The 19,359-nt window shown below is 31.3% G+C and overlaps 4 protein-coding genes across 6 annotated transcripts in view; 1 reads left to right on the top strand and 3 right to left on the bottom strand.

Annotated features, from left to right (window-relative positions):
• Positions 1–55: 55 nt before the first annotated feature.
• On the bottom strand, positions 56–1,434 carry Prosalpha7 (proteasome alpha7 subunit). 2 transcript variants are annotated; one of them, XM_070300394.1, is made up of 4 exons: positions 1,278–1,434; positions 1,101–1,183; positions 512–903; positions 56–430 (listed from the first exon to the last, which is right to left on the bottom strand). In XM_070300394.1, the coding sequence occupies exons 1-4, from the start codon at positions 1,296–1,298 to the stop codon at positions 162–164; spliced, it is 765 nt and encodes a 254-aa protein (XP_070156495.1). In that variant the 5' UTR covers positions 1,299–1,434; the 3' UTR covers positions 56–161. The 2 variants fall into 2 exon arrangements, with proteins under 2 accessions (XP_070156495.1, XP_070156496.1); XM_070300395.1 differs by lacking the exon at positions 1,278–1,434 and having other exon boundaries at positions 512–898; positions 1,101–1,184.
• A 925-nt stretch (positions 1,435–2,359) lies between these two features.
• LOC138935655 (uncharacterized) lies at positions 2,360–4,695 on the bottom strand. Its single transcript, XM_070300397.1, has 4 exons — positions 4,522–4,695; positions 3,559–3,670; positions 3,200–3,353; positions 2,360–2,507 (listed from the first exon to the last, which is right to left on the bottom strand). The coding sequence occupies exons 1-4, from the start codon at positions 4,693–4,695 to the stop codon at positions 2,360–2,362; spliced, it is 588 nt and encodes a 195-aa protein (XP_070156498.1).
• Positions 4,696–9,154: 4,459 nt separating this feature from the next.
• LOC138935415 (uncharacterized) overlaps positions 9,155–19,359 on the top strand; it is a 90,240-nt gene continuing 80,035 nt past the window's right edge. For both annotated transcript variants that reach the window (XM_070299977.1, XM_070299974.1), the window contains exons 1-3: positions 9,155–10,109; positions 10,481–10,551; positions 10,832–10,879. The gene's annotated coding sequence lies outside the window, so the exon portion shown is untranslated. The remainder of the gene's footprint in view (positions 10,110–10,480; positions 10,552–10,831; positions 10,880–19,359) is intronic.
• LOC138935693 (odorant receptor 13a-like) lies at positions 14,225–18,599 on the bottom strand. Its single transcript, XM_070300465.1, has 7 exons — positions 18,585–18,599; positions 17,912–18,173; positions 16,688–17,138; positions 16,095–16,194; positions 15,877–15,999; positions 14,601–14,756; positions 14,225–14,376 (listed from the first exon to the last, which is right to left on the bottom strand). The coding sequence occupies exons 1-7, from the start codon at positions 18,594–18,596 to the stop codon at positions 14,317–14,319; spliced, it is 1,164 nt and encodes a 387-aa protein (XP_070156566.1). The 5' UTR covers positions 18,597–18,599; the 3' UTR covers positions 14,225–14,316.

The following is a 19,359-nucleotide window of genomic DNA, read 5'->3' as shown; positions in this document are numbered from 1 at the left end:
AATAACATGCAAACACATCAATGGTATTTTTTTTAAACAAAGGACTCTTTATTTATTTCATTGTTAAAATCTTGAATCGGTGCATATATATTTATGTATTAATATTTAATTTTATCGTTTGCAATACAAAGAATTTTAATGGCAGTAATTCTAACATCATTTTACATATCCTCGGTATCGCTATCCGAATCTTCCGCCATTGCCTGCCGTGCTTTCGTCTCGGCCTCAGTTTTTACATCGTTTGGTACACGTTCGTGTCTTCCATTGGTATGGGCACCAACCCAACTCATTTCCAATTCAAACTGTTTATCTTTCAATTCATCATGGACGAGATAAATAATACGAGCAGCTTCTTTAACTAAATCCTTAGATGACATCTCTGGTAACTTTAACTTTTCAATTTCTGTTTTTGCAGACTGTTTTGCCTTACCTATGAATAATATATATATATATATATAAAGTATAAATTTCTTTTTACATATTCCAATTTTGTCATCAGTATTTCACTTACCTACTGCACAACCATAGTAACCATACGACACTCCTGATGGGTCTATCATATATAATGCTGGACCGTCAGTTTCATAAGTGCTCAGTAAAACGGAGCAACCATAAGGTCGTACAGCAGAATATAAAGTATATGCGTGCATGTACATGGATACCCTTTCGTTTAAATACTTCAGTGGAATACCAACTCCGTATTGCGCTTTATAACTCGCGGCTTCTGATCTTGCAGTCTCTGCGATTTGTCTTGCATCTGATATTATACCAGAGACTGCCATACCAACATGTTCATCTATATTGAATATACGTTTATTAGCACCTACTTCATAAAGTTTCGATGTCACTATCTTCTCTACAGCGAATACTACACTATCTTTCCCTCGTAAGCCGATAACTGTTCTGCAACAAGATTGCGATCATGTATATACATAAATAAAACATAGATATATGTGTACTTCTTATTTTTTTTGAAATGAATATTTAATTAAATATTTTATACAAAATTGATTTACACTTACTGTCGCGTAAGAGCAAAATGCAGTTACTATTTAAATCAGTATTATGTAAAAATTTATTAAAATGAATATAAGACTCACCCTCCATTTTCTACGGCTTTCTGAGCATATTCCACTTGAAATACGCGTCCGTCTGGCGAAAATTGCGAAGCGGACAGGTCATACTGCGAGAAATATTAAGGTTAAGTTCGAATGTCAGTCATATTTTAACATTATTATTCACAATCATATCTCGCGTAATGTGCGTAGTATACTCACCCCTGTGCCTATCGAACTCATTTCTCAGATAAGATATACACAAAATAACTTTAATAGCTGTGATACGAAAAATTGTTTACACGTCTACGACGTGAATAGGCGAAAATCAAACGAGTCGGCCAAACTCGGCGATACTTGCGATAGTCAGCGCGATTGTCAGGATAGGTTAGATAAAAGGATGTATGCAGCGTCACCTAGTGGTAGAGAGCAGCAAACCACATGCGAATGAGACGTCATCTATGACTATGGCTGTGGTCGAGAAGACGCTAGAAATGCTTCGAAGCGTTTGGTTGACCAATCAGGACACAAAGAATAAAGATTTCTTTCTTCTCATTGGTTAATGCAACGCCTCGAAGCATCTCTAGCGTCTTCCCGACCGCAGCCTATATATACTTATATAGTTAAAGGAGAGACGTCATGATGATAAGATCACAATCTTCATTTGATATCACATTTTCATGTCATTGAGATTTATTTACGAGTAGAATAAATAACGATTCGGATTATTTTTTCACATTATGGTACGTTATTCCTAAAGTTGGTATCAGATTTACAGGGTTGTAGTATAATAATTAAACAGTATAATAAATTAAACAGTTCAAAAATGAGTTCAAAAGTTGAAAAGTTAATAACTTTTTTAAATTCAACTTAAAAAGTTAAAAAGTTAATAACCTTTTAACTTAACTAATTTTAAACGCGTTAACCTTTTTTCAATTTAACGTTAACTTTTTTTTATAAATGTTAAAATAATTCATCAATATTAAAGTCGTAAAAATGATTGATCGTAATGCGAATATTTTAATTATAAATGAAATATACAACAAGAGTTTATCCGATTTGTCGATTTTGCTGTTGGATAAAGAATTAACTTTTATTTTTATATTTTTTTTTTACGGATAACATTAATGATCAACAAGACATGCAGAAAGTTATCTTTTAGTATTTTTTATAATATTATATAATATAATTTTAATATAATATAATTTTTATTATTATAATATAATTATAATATAATTTTTATATAATTTAATCTATAAAAACCGAAAAGAGAGTGTTTTATAGATATAATATTAATGTTTGCATTATCTTTTTTTGCTTTGCAAGAAATTATTTATGTTCTCTTTTTTACAGCTATACTCTGGTGGACATTGCTCGATATTGCCGTATTCAATCGCCTTTCGGAATTCAACCATCATCTTCTCGTAGTTAGATTCTGCATCAGATAAGCTTCTGGAAAAAATACAAATTTTACACGGTAATATCGATATTTCAATTTGATAGCAATGCTCGAAACTTTCAAGCAACCCATTAATTCGAGCAATTTAAATTGCGAGCTTTAAATTGCTCGAATTATTCGAGTTTAAAAATATTTTCGAATAAATTTCTCTCTCTCTCTCTCTCTTTATTCAAATTGATTTTAGATAATATTATGTAAAATTAAGTGACTAAATAATAGAAAAAATAAATAGAAGCCGTTTATTTTTAAATGTTCTAAATATTAATTTTAATCGAAAATTATTTGAATTATTCGAAATTTCGAGAACCATAACTAAACAAAATATATCAATCAGTCTCAAAAATTTTTTTACTTTGGGTTTACATTCAGGAATAATAATTTTTCCGCACTATTATGTGCATCAAAATATTTTTCAATTTTCGGTCTAGCTTGTTAATCATAAATCCGTTAGAATGACAAATAATTAGTATGTCGAAAATGGTGATATACGAATATTAGTATAGAGAGAATAATTCAAATATATCGCATAACTTTTGATCTGGAGAGTTTATTAACGTTTAGTGACGTTTGCGCTCTTATAAAATGTAAAGCGTACCAAGTACTTCTTTATGCGATGCGGAATATTTAATTTATCGAAATATGTCTTTATTATTGTAAATTATTTTTTAATATTTTGTATACATACTGCGGCATCAATTTCATCGTTTGCAAGAGCATCTCAGCCGCACCGAGATACTCTCTCGCTATGTGTGGTTCTTCGCAAGCTGCTCTATATAAACAGGTATCACCGATTAGATATCCAAGAGCTAGCGCGAGTTCACCCTCCGACACAATATTTTCTGAAATTAGCAGACAAGCGGTTGCAACTTTATATATAATAATTTTTAATTATAAAACACATTTATTCTCTCTCTTTTCGATCTTTTATTCCGTTGAAATTTTAAAGCGCGATGAAACATTAATTATTCTCTTATACAGTCGATTTTTGTCGATGCAATTATCGGAAAGTATCTTCGAATGAACATTAACGATTGCTGAAATTACCATCCTCTAATTCGCGTCCTTTGTAGCCGTGCTGTCCTATATAGCCGGCGCCAAACACAACCACTTTAAGCACCAAAAGAAGCAGCAGATTCGAGAGATTTAAATTGAGTACCTGCAATATTACTTTTAATATAACTCTAGTTGAAATTTTTAATTTCTATTATTAAGTATTCTGGTAAAATAATTTTAATTCGAATAAATAATATTCAAGTAAAATTATCTATATGCAGAATATACAATCATATATTATATAAATTATATACAATTACATATACATATATATGTATGTAGTCAATATATAATAATCACATATATAATATAAAATATATAATATATATAATAAATCAAAGAAACAAAATTGATGAGTATATATAATAAATATATACGTATATATATATATATATATATATATATATTTATTTATTATATATATTATATTATATACATTATTATTGTATGTAGAATATACAATATATATATATGGGGTGGGGCATTTATATCGAGACACCTAAATATCTAAAAAATAAAGCAAGAAATGTTTCAGACAAAAATTGTTCGGTTTTAAGGGGGTCGTAAGATGGTGCCATTAGTTTGATCTTGGGTGGAGGCGCTTCGGAGATTTCAATATGAATCTTGTTTTTTTAAAGGGGAACAACCCCATTTTTTTTACATAAATCGATTCCTTGCAATATTCTGCATAAAAAGTTATAGGAGTATGATAGACGAAAGTTTAATAGTTTGCGAGATGTATATTTATATTTCTGAATTCTCTTTCTTATTCTAACTTTCTTATCTCTTCCAATTCTATAAATCTTGATTGTTTAATTAATTCTACAATACTCATTATAATTGAAACAATATTAATTTATATGTATGTATGTTCTTTAGCATTTATCAATTATACAATAGAAAATGACCACAATGCTCGGAGTCGTTGCATAATGACGCCTAAATTTTGATTACCTGACTGCTGGTCGTCGATCTTTGCACGATTTCCTTCGCGATCTCAGCCAGCATTGATCTGGCATATTTTTTATCACTGGTCCCTTTGTAAGATTCTCGACTATCGGCGGTGCGAGCATATATACCGCAGATTGCCAGTAGGACAATCATAAACACTTTGGCATTAATTGTCATCTTTCTAAATGACACACGTACGCGTAATCAACAAGACAGTCTCCACAAAAAAAATATATATATAAATCGTGATAATCGCTTAGATTAAAAATACCATTTTTCGTGATTTTGAGAGAAATATCGAGCAGAATCTTTTTCTTACTTTTTTTGCGAAATCTTAAGCTTTTAATATCTTGTATAAGCGCAAACTTGACAATATATATACTGTATTGTAAGTTGAGATATACCAACAAAACGTTAACTTTAATGCTCGACGATAAAGTAACTTTGCAATGATATATCAGCGTACTTTTATATTGGGCGCGCGTGTTGCGCTCTCGGCAAAGCGTGAAGCCGCTTTTATCCATGTTCACCTGAGCTCCGTCATCCTTTGATTTTCTCCATTGTGACAATAAACCATGCAATTGCTAATGACACCTATTAGTCGCTCTCCAACTCTCGACCATACGCTCTATGCGCGCATTTTCTTTACGCGTTGACGGAAATAAGCGGTGAAAGCACATCACTTGCAAACTTTTACCCGAATAAAATGTCGGTATTGAAATTAAACGATGCATTCGAAGTATTTATATATATATATATATATATATATATATATATATGTGTGTGTGTGTGTGTATGTATATATGTCATAATACGTAAAATATTTCGGCAGCGAGTTACATGGTATTTAGCCTTGGCGGCGTAAACATTGACGCGCTATTATTTACAAATTTACATATCTCGATCTCGACTCGGTTATCATTCGCGTGACAACACTCGAGCAGGAAAGTAGTCGTGCGAGACGATCCGTCAAATTCCTTCTTTAAACATGATCGTGACCACAGTATCGGGATATATTATTTTTGCTATTATAATATAATTAATAATTAATTACATTTATAGATAATACGTAACTACATACATGTATACATATATCGCGACGATAGATTTCGAATCGCACTTTTCGTGATTTATTCATTTAATCAAATAAGAATTAAAATAATAGAAAGTCAAATTAGAAATTATCGTTTCAATGCCATATTTACGGATAATAATTATTTTTTTAACGACACATAGAGTCAAAAATATTTTGTCCACGATGCTATATCATTTGATTTTTCGATGATCTAGATATAATTCGGATTAAGAACGTGCTGTAAAACGATCGAATAATTAATATTACGATAAGTTCCGTGATACATTAATTATTTAATAAATAGTTAATCTATAATTTAAAATAATTTAATTTAATTTAAAATACTTTAAAATACTTTAATTTAATATTTTGCATATTTATTTTATAATACGTAAAATATTTCGATAGCGAATTAGCAATATCGAACATAGTATTTGGCGACGTAAACATTGGCGTGCTATTGTTTGTGTATCACGGCCTTGTTATCATTCGCACGACGATACCCGAGCAGTAAAGTAACAGTGCGAGACGCTCCATAAAATTCCTTTACTAAACGCGATCGCGACAAGTATCGGGAAATAATTTGACAAGATTAATAATTAATTATCTTTTACTTTAGATAATATGTAATTATATTGCAATGATCAATCTCGAGGCGTGTATATAATCAAGAATCAAAGTAACAGTAAAATTGTGAATTATTGTTTTGTCGCGATTTTTCTCTCCTTTTATAAGAAATAATAATTTTTTTTTTAATACTTAATGTTCAATTATATTTCGTCCGATGCTATATCGTTCGACTTTTCAACGATTTAAATATGATTCGGATCGAGAACGCGCAATAAAATAGTCGAATTACATCCGTCCAAGTAATTAACTATAAGCTCCGTAATATTATTAATCGTTTATTAAGTAAATAATTTAAAATACTTGTACGATTTAATATTCCGCGATATACGTCATAGTACGCAAAATATTCGGCTACAAATTATCAATAACATGGTTCGGCCTTGGCGGCGTAAACATTAGCACGCTATTGTTAACGTCTTATGGCTTATCAATCGCTCGGCGACACTCGAACAGTAAAGTAGTAGAGCGCGAGACATCGTCAAATTCCTTTTCTAAACGAGATCGCAACAAGTAGCGAAAAATAATTTGATATGATAAATGAAATTAATTACCTTTTATCTTACATATCTTAAATAATGCGTATTTATATCGCAACGATAAATCTCGAGGCATATATTTCGCGTGATATACATTTAATCAAGAGTCGAAGTGACAGGAATCAAAATTATAATTTATTGTTTTGTCGTGATTTTTCTCTCTCTTTATAAGCAATAATTATTTCTTTAAAAATACTTAAAGTTTAATTATATTTCGTTCGATGCTTCATCGTTTGAATTTTTCACGATTTAAATATGATTCGGATTCGGAGAGCGCGTAATAAAATAATCGAATCGCAGGTCCGAATAATTAACATAACGATACGTTTTATAATATATTAATCGCTTATTAAATAAATACTCTATAATTTAAAATACTCATATAATTTAAGATTCCGCTTGTATATACGTCATAGTACGAAAAATATTTCGGCGGCAAATTATCAATCATAGTATTCAATCTTAGCGGCGTAAACATTAGCGGGCTATTATTAACATATCACATTTTACGGCCTTATTATCATTCGTACAGTTACGTTCGAGCAGTAAAGTAGTGATGCGAGACGCTCCGTCGAATTTCTTTTCTAAACGCGATGGCGATAAATATTAAAATATAATTTGCTATGATTATTGTAATTAACAATTAATTAACTTTTAAAAATAAGAAATAAAACAAAATAATTCAACAATAGAGATAGTATTGTTGTAACGAGTGGCGCATGATTTTGGCGTCGTGTCAAACATCAAGCAAATCGTATTTTTCATATTCTCTCTTACGATATAATAAAGTGTGTCTCGTGTGATTGTTTCGTGATCGGGAGTGCCGGTGCAAAGTATGCCGCGATCGTCGCATATTCGACTAATAGTAATTAACTGTGTTTTAGCAAGTGAGTGTAAATGTCACGAGGAAACAGCAAGGGATGAACAAGAGAAGAAAAGGAGATCCTGATGATGGTATCCGACGATGGATGGAGCAACGATATATGCGATAAGTAATTTTTATTTTTATTTACCATCTATATTATTTTCAAAATATATTACGGTCCAACAATTTAGTTTCGAGATTCGCTTCGCATTTCCGAATGTTTAATCCGTTCGTGCTGCTATTTTAGGGAGTTATTCACAACTCAATACTCGACATGTGGTGTAAGTTTTAAATTATTTAAATCAATAGTTAATGAGATACAATTACGCGAAGTTGTGTTAATATAATTTTGTTTAAAAGTCGGCGTAATGGAAAGAACGCTTGACAACGCGCCAACATTAAATTCTGCATTAAATTAGTGAAGTCTCTAACAGAACCGTTACAAATGATTCAGCAAGCCTAGTTTTATGAAGCAAGCCCTTTTAAAATGTGATTTACGTTTTTTTTATGTCACCTATATCTCCAAAACGTTACTCTTATGCATAGCTGATTCTTCGTAGGCTTGTTGAATCATTTGTAATATTTCTGTTAGAGACTTCTCTAATTTAGCATAGAATTTAATGTTGGTGTGTTGTCAAGCGTTTCTTCCATTACACCGATTTTTAAACAAATTTTTAACACTACTTTGCATAACTGTGTCTCATTAATTGTTGAACCAAATAATTTAAAACTTGCACCAAGTGTTGAGTATTGAGTTGTTAATAACTCGCTAAAATAGCAGCGCAAACGGATCAAACGGAAATGCGAAGCGAGTCTCAAAACTTGATTGTACATTGCTCGTTCTTTTTCTTATTTCTTCAATAGTGTATGAGATCCAATCTAAATTATCGTATAATATTATACATGTATTGCTTGTTTTTTCAAAACATATCTACATCGCATCTTTTTTAATCGAGGAAAAAAAAGGATATAGTTAATCTCTCAATTATAAAGTATATTTTTCCTCTCTCTTAAGTTATATATTATATTACAAAATTATATATTATATATAAAATAACCCTCCATGGGTACACCTTGACGTGGTGGAGTGGCTTCAGTACCTGGACGGTATGCCTTAAGGTCCTAAGGGTCCTCAAGGTTTACTGCGAAGGGGAAACCAAGTACCCAGCGTCGTCGTTGCTGTCATCGTGCCGCGGACGGCTCGTCGTATCGTTGGTGCTGTCATCGTGCCGCGGACGGCTTGTCGCGTCGTCGGTACCGTCATCGTGTCGCGGACGGCTTTCGCGTCTTTCGCGTCGCGTATCCGTACAGCATTGCCACGAGTCGCACAATGGCTCATATGTGGCACGCGCATTTGTGCGTTGAACGCACATTAGTGCGTCGTCGTTGCCGTCATCGTGCCGTACGAGCAACGATGCGTCGCGTTGTCGCGGTATCGCGTTTTCGCGTCGTCGCGTCTTCGCGTTGGACTTTTATCTCGTTTTCACGATTGCCGAGGATCATACTTTGTTGCCGACTAAATGGGATGTCTCTCAGCGTTGCAATCTTTAATATATTAATACCTATTAATATAATTAATTTTATATTAATATCAGTTAATATTAATATTATATTAATATTATATATTATATAAATATTTATGTATTAATAAATTTAATATATTAATGTAGGCGCAACGTTAAAACGCCTCAGTATCGCGGCTGAGGTGAATGCCGGCCGCGTAGCAACGTATGTTCGTGCATAATATAGATGCATGTTCGCGCGGTTAATCTTGAACTTCGGTTCGAGAATCGGCTGTTGAGGGCACGTTCTGCTCCGACGAACGGTTCGGCCCGAATCGGTTAGAGTTCGGTCGATTGTTTTGGAATCGTCGTTAATGGGTCCCTTCTCTTGTACCGTCTAACAGCACATTGTAGAAATACTAACATGTTTGGCATCTGAGGAGTCGGCTGTTCTAATTAGGTTCGATTTTTGCTCGCTAGAGAAGTTGATCTCCCGCTTTCGAAATGCTAGATTGTTAGCACGTAGAAGGTGGGTATCTTCATTCTCGACCCGTCTACCAGCCTTACGATAAACCCGGCTCAGTCTGTATGATAGAGACTTGGTGGTTCGTATGAAATCGTTCCTAACGATGTTCTAGTCGGCCCTCGATGGGAGCAGGCGCGGGTCAAGAGTCGAGCGAACCCCATTCGCGATTATTCTATCGATCGATTTCGTCTTCTTCCGCTTCCGCTTAACCTTTGCTCGAAGTAATCGGCGAATTCCCGACTTGTCGACTCGAAGTGTGATTCTCACGTGAAGCGGGATTCGATCGTGCCGAAATTCGAAAGTGCGGGAGTGTCGTTCAAAGTATCGCGCGTACAAGCGCGGAAGTAATCTTTTAATAAAAGTGCGGGAGTGCCGTTTAAGTATCGCGTGTGTAAATCAACCTGAGAGGAGGAGGAGGCCTAGGAGAGGCATCGGGCATCGGTGGAGCAATCCTGTGGTAAGTAAATTGTTATTTGTATATTAATTACTTATTAATTGCATGTGTGTAATTTAAATTGAGCAATTAATCGCGTAATTTGATTCTTTATTTGTTTGAATTAAACAATAGAGAATTAAAGAAACAGATTTTTATATGAAAGCTATAATCTTGTAAAAGTTTTTATTTCTAGATTATAGTTTTTATTCGAAATTATTAGAGTTATTAGTAATATTTTCAATTTCCTTTTTTCCAAATTTATAAAATTATTTTATTAATCTGCTTATTATTATATGCATTAAATATAAAATTCAATGCACATAATAAATTTTTAAAAATATTAGTTATTTTGAGCGCTACTACAATTTGGATCTTCTATTTGCATGTTACAGATCAACCTTGACATTCTGAGAGGAGGAGGAGGCCTAGGAGAGACATCCTGCATCGGCGGAGCAACCCAAGGGTGAGTATTTGTTATTTGTATATTAGTTGTTGAAAATCTCGTACGCGCATTAATTAGATCTTTTTATTTGAATGAATTAAACAAAAACAAAAAAAAAATTAAAAAGAAAGATTTTTACATAAATTTTATAAAAATTTCTATATGAAGAAAAATCTTTTTATGATTTATAAAGAGCTTCTTACAATTAGCATTGTATGCGTCGAATATAAAATAATCCGTATGAAATATTAATTATATTGTAAATGCTGCTAAATTTCAGTTTTATATTTGTATGTTACAGACAACGTAGCCTCAAGACCAACAATTCCGCTGTTGCGCATCAGTGCCGGTGAGTGATGAACTTAATTTTCTTTTGAGGTAACGGGTTCATAGATATTGTAGATATAAATGTAGATTGTAGATTATAATTAGATCCGTTGCCTCAAAATGGATGGGCTAGAATAGATTAAGTTATATAACTTTCAATCGATTTTTCAAATATGCATTGAAACATATTAAAGTATGAATTAAAGAAAAAATTTGAGAAAGATGTGAAATATTTTTTTAATTGATAAATTTTATTTAATTTGTTTAATGAAGAAGGCGCTAGAGTAAATTTATTAATTATATGAAATAGTAATAACTTATATTGCGACGATTTTATCCCAATTTTTTATAGCCCATTCATCTATATTATCATATCAATTGAAAGTTTGCTTTAATTGATATAATGCCAAATTATCGATCTATTAAATTATATAAAATATAAATATTTTGTTAATTTTATTTAATATAAATTATATATTAATTTATATATTATTATTAAGAAAATATTATATTATTATAAGAATCTCAATCAGTTAATTTTGATTGATAATTTGACATTATATTAATTAAAGTAAAGATATATTAAAATCGTAATGTCTCACGACCGTAAACGAGCGTAAAATTACGCTTATACACTGGCGATAATAATTAGCCAACAACGAAAGGAACTTCTCTTCTTCATTGATCTCTGATAGAGATCGAAGTTACATCTCTGGCTAAATGTAGCTAGAATGAATATGGCCAGGATCAATGAAAGGTAGGTCCGACTGGTCCAACGGAAGCCACATACGGTGCATTCTATTAGGGCACGCGAATAGGGTACGCGAGTAGGGCACGTGAGTAGAGCACGCGATTAAGATACACTCCTCAAAATTTCGGTGATCCCGGCTTTTCGCTGGCTTAGCAAAAGTAGGGTTGTTAGGACTATCTATTAGGACTATCTTAACTTAAGATAGTCATTTAATTCCTCTTAAGCACCTAATTTCTTAAAATTCTTAGGAAAACTAGAGAATAGAATTCTTTTAGGAAAAACTAAAAAGTGAAGAATCATAGAAAAATTAAAATTATTAATTCTTTTACAATTTTAATTAGAAATTAAATAGTAGAAAAATTAAAACCAATTATAAAAAATTTCAAAAATAACATACCCATGCTACACCTTTTTTTATAAATCAAAAATTGTATATACAGGGTGTCTCCAATTTAAACGGCAAAACTTCAGGAGGGTGTAGGAAAAAATTTATTCGGTGCCAATCAACTCAAGAGAGCAACTGACAATGAGAGATTGAATTTTTGCGATTTTCTCTAAAATGGAGCAAAAACGAGCAAACCTCTAAAGGACTTCTTGTCTTAGTTTTTCGGTCCCTTATACGCTCTTGAAGTTTCGCCATTTAAATTGGGGACACCCTATATATTTATTATATTAATATTTATGAATAAAATGGAAGCAAAAATGACAGTAATCGAGAGAATAGAGGAAAAGGGACCCCAAGATATTTTCATATCCTCCTCGAAACTTAGAAATATCTTGATACATAATACAATATAGAAAAAAAAGATTTCTGAGAAACAAAAATCTATCTTACTATAATTTTCTTATAGTTTTGTGCGTAATCTTTTATTTTTTAAAGAGTTTTAATCATTAGCAGCATTAATTAATTAATTCTTTCACGTTCATATGACCGTCCGATAATAGATACACTGCCAGTTTTTCGCGAAATGTCATACAAAAAATCGAGATATCTCTTGCAATATCGGTTAAACAAAATTAAAGGTTTCTTTTATATCTTGTGGGATGCTACCCCAAAAAATCCTATTCCTAATACCAGAATATATCTTTATATAATATACGAAAGATTGTGATTTCCGAAACGCGATAGTCTATTCTATTATAATTATTATGTTTTCTTACAGTTTTAATCATTAATAGCGTTAATTAATTTTTTCACATACACACATATATTTATAAAATTATTTAGATATTAACTTTAGCTATTCGTTTCTTTCAAAATCAAATAAATAAAAATTACACACACATACTTAATATTTGAACTGTCGAATGCAGTCATGACAGGCTTTTATTGATATGAAGTAATCTATTATTAAATTAATGTATAACGCAGTATCGAAATAAATAATTAATATCGCGAAAAAGGAGCAACAATACTTGCGAGTATCAATTTAGCATACTTTTTTTAAAAGTGGAAAAAATCAAATTAAAATAAAACGGAAAAAGAAGATAAGCAAAACTACTAGCAATAGAGCGATTGGATCTAACAAGGTTATTTCATGTCGGAAATGCGAATTATCAATCCATTATTTACGACAGTAGAATTTTCGCAAGTTTCGTATCTCAAAACTCTATTTTAGTATTATATTCTCGAAATACACACGACCGATCGCGCAACCTGGAACCATTATCTTTCAATTGTAGGCGGAATAATTGATGAACTTGTAACGTGGAATTGTGTCGTAATTATACGGTCTATAGACTCCCTCATCAAATATGTATTGATAAAGTGCATTTGTGCACTGAGCAATTCGTTCGTGGAGCGCTCATGTCGCTCGAATATGCGCCGTGCGGAAAAAACAAGATGACGAAAAAAAAAAAAAAAAACGCGGAAAGCATGTTCCTCGAGTTTCTACTCCATACTTAATGTGAGATCCGACTCGTATAAAACTTCTCATTAATAGTTACCGCGGACCCTACTATCTTCGTTTTGTCACGTTTTCGTTCCCTCATTCTTCTTTTTCTCGTAATCGCCTACTACATTTTTTATTCATTGCAATTTTCTATGCGTGCGCAAAGTTGCGGAATACGTGCGCATCATGTCCCAAAAGAACTTCTTTCGACGCATATAATATGTGCTTTAATACGAAATAATATTATATTTAGGTATCAATGGGAGAAATTTTATATCATATTTAAAGAACATAAAAATTAATTTGCGAGAATGCGAAGCATATAAATATGCAATAAAGATGTCTTATTATATCTCCTCCCTATGAAATATAAAATTAATCGTATATCAATGATATTAATACATAAATTATTTTAATTCTGTCAGGCTTTTTATAAATTAATAAAAGGAAAAGAAATTGAAGAAGATTGAAGGAGAATTAGAGAAGAGAGAAGATATTTTAGTTTTTTTCTTCTTTTTTTTTTTAATTTAACTTTCATATTTTTACAATTTTTCTACAAATTGGATTCTGTTCGTAAATTTTTCATAATTTTTACTAAGTTTTCTGTTTTTTTTTGGTAATTTTTAAACGTCTTGCAATATAAAAGAATTTTTGCATTGTGTTATTTTAGTTTATATTAACACTATTTTATTAGAGTATATACATTTTACAAATGTCTCGAAAATATATATATATATCGTTTCTATTACAATCGATATAATTTCATTAAATTATTGATACAGATACTTTTTCTGCAATTATTAAATCATTTAGTTTTCACCCTAGACTGTTCATTGTGCAGAGGCACGACATATAAGCCACCGATCTCTTCAGAATCTAAAATTGACGTACGAAATCGACTTTGATATTAATGAAAAAGAAATTTTGTTAAATTATAACACACTTCACATTTCTAATTATACTTCTTATGGAAAAATTATCGATAATTACCGACAAAGCTTATACGTATTTTTTGTTATATCGAAATAAAAAATTTAAACTTTTTATAATACTAAAATAAAAAATATACATATATATAGCAATCTTTTATAGTTTTGTACCTCGCTGAAAAGTTCTCGGTTGAAGCAACAAAACCGGCCGGCGGTGATGTGTAATGGCAATCGAGCACGACACATGATTATTATTAGTAATTTTGCTTCGCACGCTGACAAATTGTACCAACTGCAGTCATACGCCGCATCTGCTATTTTCGTGCTCTGGAATGTCAAATTCAAAAAATTCCAAAGGAGAAATATTAGTTATAGTGCGACAAAATGAATAAGAAGCCATCGCATTAAATATGAAAATACAATTAAAAATCTTGTATTTTATATTTTAAATCATATATAAATTAGAGAATTATTTATAAATTTACAGAAAGCCCGCGTACTAATTTTTTGGCGACAAACTAATTTTTTTGCGACCCATGATATTAGATTGATTTTGCGTATGTATCATTTCTTAAACCTTGTCATAAAAAATCTTATTCGACACACGAGCAATTTCTGATTTTTCAATTCATATCGTGCACGTCAATTATAAGTTATTGAAATAACAAGTAAATTTTTTTCTTATGTAAGAAAGATTTATTCTAGAATAAAATTACGAATATAATGCATATTTTTATAAAATAATAGATTATATCTATTATTAAATTAAGAAAAAAAAAAACTATTTATGTAAAACAATTTAAAAAAAAATTACATAATACACATAAAACTTTTTGAATAAAATTCGAAATATTTGCTCGTCCGTTTTTATTTATCGTTTATAACTTGTATGTATATTTATACTATTTTTATAGATAAAGATCAGTAAATTAATATAATCAAATAAATAGCAAAAAACGAGAAAAAATTTGTATTTTAATTTCACTTGTTAACGTCCAAGGCGTCATGCAGATTGCCTTAATACGAAAGCGTGTAGTTAATGACTGTAGTATATCTCTGTAATATAATCATTATCGTGACGAAGCAATTTCGCTTTCTAGAATAGTACTTGGAATAAAAAGTTTTAAAAAGAATATAGGAATAAAATGCTATTAAATAACTTTATTGTTTCATTCAATGTCTATTAGAATCTACAATAGAAAATATAATTTATTGTCTATTGAGATGACAATATTTATCAGTGCAAAGTAGGCTTTACCTTTCTCTGAAAATTTAATTTTGTCTTTGAGAATTTTATTTGAAAAATATAGACATAATTTAAAAAATATATATAATTATTTAATATATATAATCATCAAAATATATCAGGATTTATATCAACACATCGATCAGAAATTATCAATTATGTTAACGCATCATCGAAAATTATCAATGATTGTCGTGTTACCTCGATAAATAGCCTTTCGCCAATGTAACAGTACAGGTACAACTGCAATAATATGTAAACCACGTATATCACTAAGAAGATGATTTGAAAAAGGAAGAGTTGGTTCATTTCGCCAAACATCGACTACAAAATAACGAAGATTGTGACGATAGTTTAATTAGTTTAAAAAAAAATTTTTTTTTTATCTAGATTTTCTCTCCTTTCTTTGTATGGCTCACCATGAACGCTTGCAAACATTGGAAACAAAGTTGCATCGAGCATCCTAGCATTTGTATTAGAAGCATCCTGTTGAAACAGTCCTCGATTGTTTCTGCAAATCTTATGAAAAATGCCACCGCGTGAAGATAAGAATATCTTTCTAATGAAATTCTATCTTTTTAAATCATATTTGTTTCTTATAAACAAATTGTATCGTCAATTTTGAGCTTTTTAATCATATGAGGAGAAATTTATAAAAGTTTATTTTAAATTTTATTTTGCATAAATATCGAAAATCTTGAAGTAACGTCAACGTCACAAGCGAATTGAATACCGTATGAAAAAAATTTGACAGATATTTTCTCGATATTGTAGATTCTTGGCGCGTTTGAAGTAGTTTTATAATTCTCTTCGATGTAAAATCTTTTACCTGCGTATCTTGTAAGTAAGTTCGCTGAGCGCTATGATTTATGCTTCTCATGGATAAGCCAGAGGGTGATCATTCAAAGTGGATTTGTCAGGAAAATTGTTAAAAAACTCGAGAGTCGTGACAATATCGAATAATTTTTCATTATGCTTTCTTGCATCGCACTTTACTCGATTGATTTCTCACCTGTTGAGATATTCGTGCTTCCTCACGATCTTTCTCATCTTAGCCTGGAACTCCGCTCTCGTACAGGCACGTAGATTCGTTAATTCTCGACGTAAATTCGCGAGTTGACCGCACGTATGAAGCACCAGAGTGGCGATAAAAGTGTCCACTGCCGCATAAGTAGTTGCCGCGAACATATTAGCGATTAATTGTCCGAGGAAGGTCAATTCGTAACAAGGACTGCTGCTCACGTTGTAAGGAAAATACGCGCGGAAGAATAACTGACGGCCGGTATGTCGGATGACGATAAATCGAAACGTTACATAGGCAATCGCCACTATTTGAACCATTATGGTGCTGCTTATCGATAGATTTCGGGTGAGCTTCGCTATATCTAACATCATCTTGCGATCTCGTTTATCCACGGTTGCGCTCCAGTCCCTCTTCATGTATGACATAAGTATCCTCATGGCTTTTTTACGGTGTAGAAAAAGTTTGAAATATTAATCTTACGTTTTATAAAAAAAAAGAGTCCATTTTATTTTCATATTCTTTGTCTATTTTAATGATTTTAGATTCTAAATATATGTGTGTCTGATAATATATTTTTTATTATAAAATTGAAAATATTTATTATGCGCTTTTATAAATTGAAAACAATGATTAGTTTGCATCTTCTTATCGGAATTTGTTCAGATATTTGACTTATTGTTTCTAAACTCTTTCTATAGACACACATAGTTGGAAAATTTGTTTTCTCGTTAAAAAATATGTCGCTTAAAATTTTTCATGTTTTAATTTAACATATTGTTGTTGCGTTAATTGAACTTAAACGTTAAATTATTAAAACAACTGAAAAAAATAACACAATGTGCACATATTTCTAATTTTACACAATAGATCTGTTTCGTATTATTAGTGACAGGATCTATTCGTTAAAATTTATAGAAAAAAAAATGTTGATTTTATTCTACAATAAGAGTGAGAGAGACTATAGACCGTAGGTAACATTTTTTCAATTTAATTTTATCATTAGAAATATATTGATTTTACACAAAATTCATTTCAAATTACTAAGAAGTGCATATGCGTTCATTATGTTAAATTAACACAAAAATTGTGTGTGGATTGTTTGGAACATGTATTAAATTTAAGCGAAATTCGATCCAACTATTCATGGAATTTCGCTACACGCGCCATATAGATAAAAATTGAGACTTGTGGTATGAAAATTGATATATTTACATCCACCGTTTAACCAAAATATGATGGTTTTTAACAACGAGATGGTAATGGTTACATTTGCCATGGACAAGTTTTCTACCACCGAGTCAAAGTCGCCCCAGATGAACAATAAATTGGCCGACTGTGGCGCGCATACGAAGCAGAACATTGTTAGAACTGGGACTATCGCCTTGTAGCTAGAAATTTGACCAAAATTCTCCGGCCAAATTCCCATAAACGTCATAGTATAACGATTCCATCCGTACGCGTATTCCGAGTCTGCCTTTTTAGACAAACATAAGATGTTAATGAGCGCACATTTCTTTTTGTAGTTTTTTAGTACCTTGTGGCATAAAATACTCTGATGATGTTAACATTAAAAAGAAAGAAAGTCATATTAACCAGTTGGAAGTGAAATATTTACTCCAATTAGATGAAATAAAATTATAACAAAATTATAATTATAGGAACAGGAAGTATATTTTAAACAATAATCTTTGCTAAAAAACTTGATAATATACATTTTCCACAATCGAATAAATTCTTAATAATCTAGAATCTACAATGCTCACTGCCATTTCGCGCGACTAGTTTTATAAAATTCTTGCACATTAAGTATTTTACTTATAAAAGAATTTACGATGGATTTTTAGAGAGATATTTAAAGAACAAATCGTGTGTGTATGAAACCGACCTTGATCGACATCTCTTGAGGTTTTCGCGACAACGACGTTAAAGTAACTGAAAGAATCTGTCTCGAGGCGCATGCGAGTCTTGACGACGCATGCTCTTCGAGAACGTTATATATATTAAGGGAAGTAACATTATGTATGTATCCAACAAAGATATATTTTACTTCTTTTATCAAATAAGGAGATTAGAATAATTAATGTATCGGACATCTTTCAGTGTAATACAAAATTTTTCTCTTTTTAAATATTTGTGTGTATGTATAAGTTACAATAGTTTTATTATAAAAATTAAAGTCAAATAGATTTTTTCATATTTTTAGAAAAATTATTTTGTATTATATTAAAACCAACAAATTTTCAAAAATTTAAATTATTTTATGTTTCTAAAAACCGTTTATGCCCTATACAACACAGAACGTTGCAACAACATTGCAACATTATAGCAATATTGGGGCAATGTTGCAAACGTTATTGCTGCAATGTTCTGTGCTGTATGGGACGTATCACTGTTTACAATTACTATTGTTTCGGAATTATTAAAAATTCCTGAGCCACATGCAGGAATTTATCCATATTCCTGATTATCAACAAACAAAAATTAATAATAATTATGTAAACTCTTAAGGGAATTCTAAAGAGGATGCCGGACTGTGTCCTGTTTTACCGGCTATAAAATTATATATGTAGAGAACCACTGTTACAATACAAAGGTTCCCTCTTTCGAAGAACTTTATAAGTAAATAGCACCGATGAGACATGAAACTCTGTACATTCTAC

Source organism: Polyergus mexicanus, unplaced genomic scaffold, assembly GCF_030449975.1.
Source record: "Polyergus mexicanus isolate NDT 795.1 unplaced genomic scaffold, iyPolMexi1.0 SCAF_8, whole genome shotgun sequence".
Taxonomy (NCBI): domain Eukaryota; kingdom Metazoa; phylum Arthropoda; class Insecta; order Hymenoptera; family Formicidae; genus Polyergus; species Polyergus mexicanus.
This window is presented reverse-complemented; position numbering and strand designations above follow the sequence as displayed.

What these genes read in the sequence shown, in the direction of transcription:
- Prosalpha7 (XM_070300394.1), bottom strand. Translation starts at nt 1,298, where the DNA reads ATGAGTTCGATAGGCACAGGG. An exon ending in TGAGTTCGATAGGCACAGGG is followed by an intron (nt 1,184 to 1,277) that starts GTGAGTATACTA and finishes TATTTCTCGCAG; the next exon opens with TATGACCTGTCCGCTTCGCA. An exon ending in TTACTATGGTTGTGCAGTAG is followed by an intron (nt 431 to 511) that starts GTAAGTGAAATA and finishes TATTATTCATAG; the next exon opens with GTAAGGCAAAACAGTCTGCA.
- LOC138935655 (XM_070300397.1), bottom strand. Translation starts at nt 4,695, where the DNA reads ATGACAATTAATGCCAAAGTGTTTATGATTGTCCTACTGGCAATCTGC. An exon ending in AGGACGCGAATTAGAGGATG is followed by an intron (nt 3,354 to 3,558) that starts GTAATTTCAGCA and finishes TGCTAATTTCAG; the next exon opens with AAAATATTGTGTCGGAGGGT. An exon ending in ACGATGAAATTGATGCCGCA is followed by an intron (nt 2,508 to 3,199) that starts GTATGTATACAA and finishes TATTTTTTCCAG; the next exon opens with AAGCTTATCTGATGCAGAAT.
- LOC138935693 (XM_070300465.1), bottom strand. An exon ending in ATTTTGGTTAAACGGTGGAT is followed by an intron (nt 17,139 to 17,911) that starts GTAAATATATCA and finishes ACCGTAAAAAAG; the next exon opens with CCATGAGGATACTTATGTCA. An exon ending in AAGCACGAATATCTCAACAG is followed by an intron (nt 16,195 to 16,687) that starts GTGAGAAATCAA and finishes ATTTTTCATAAG; the next exon opens with ATTTGCAGAAACAATCGAGG.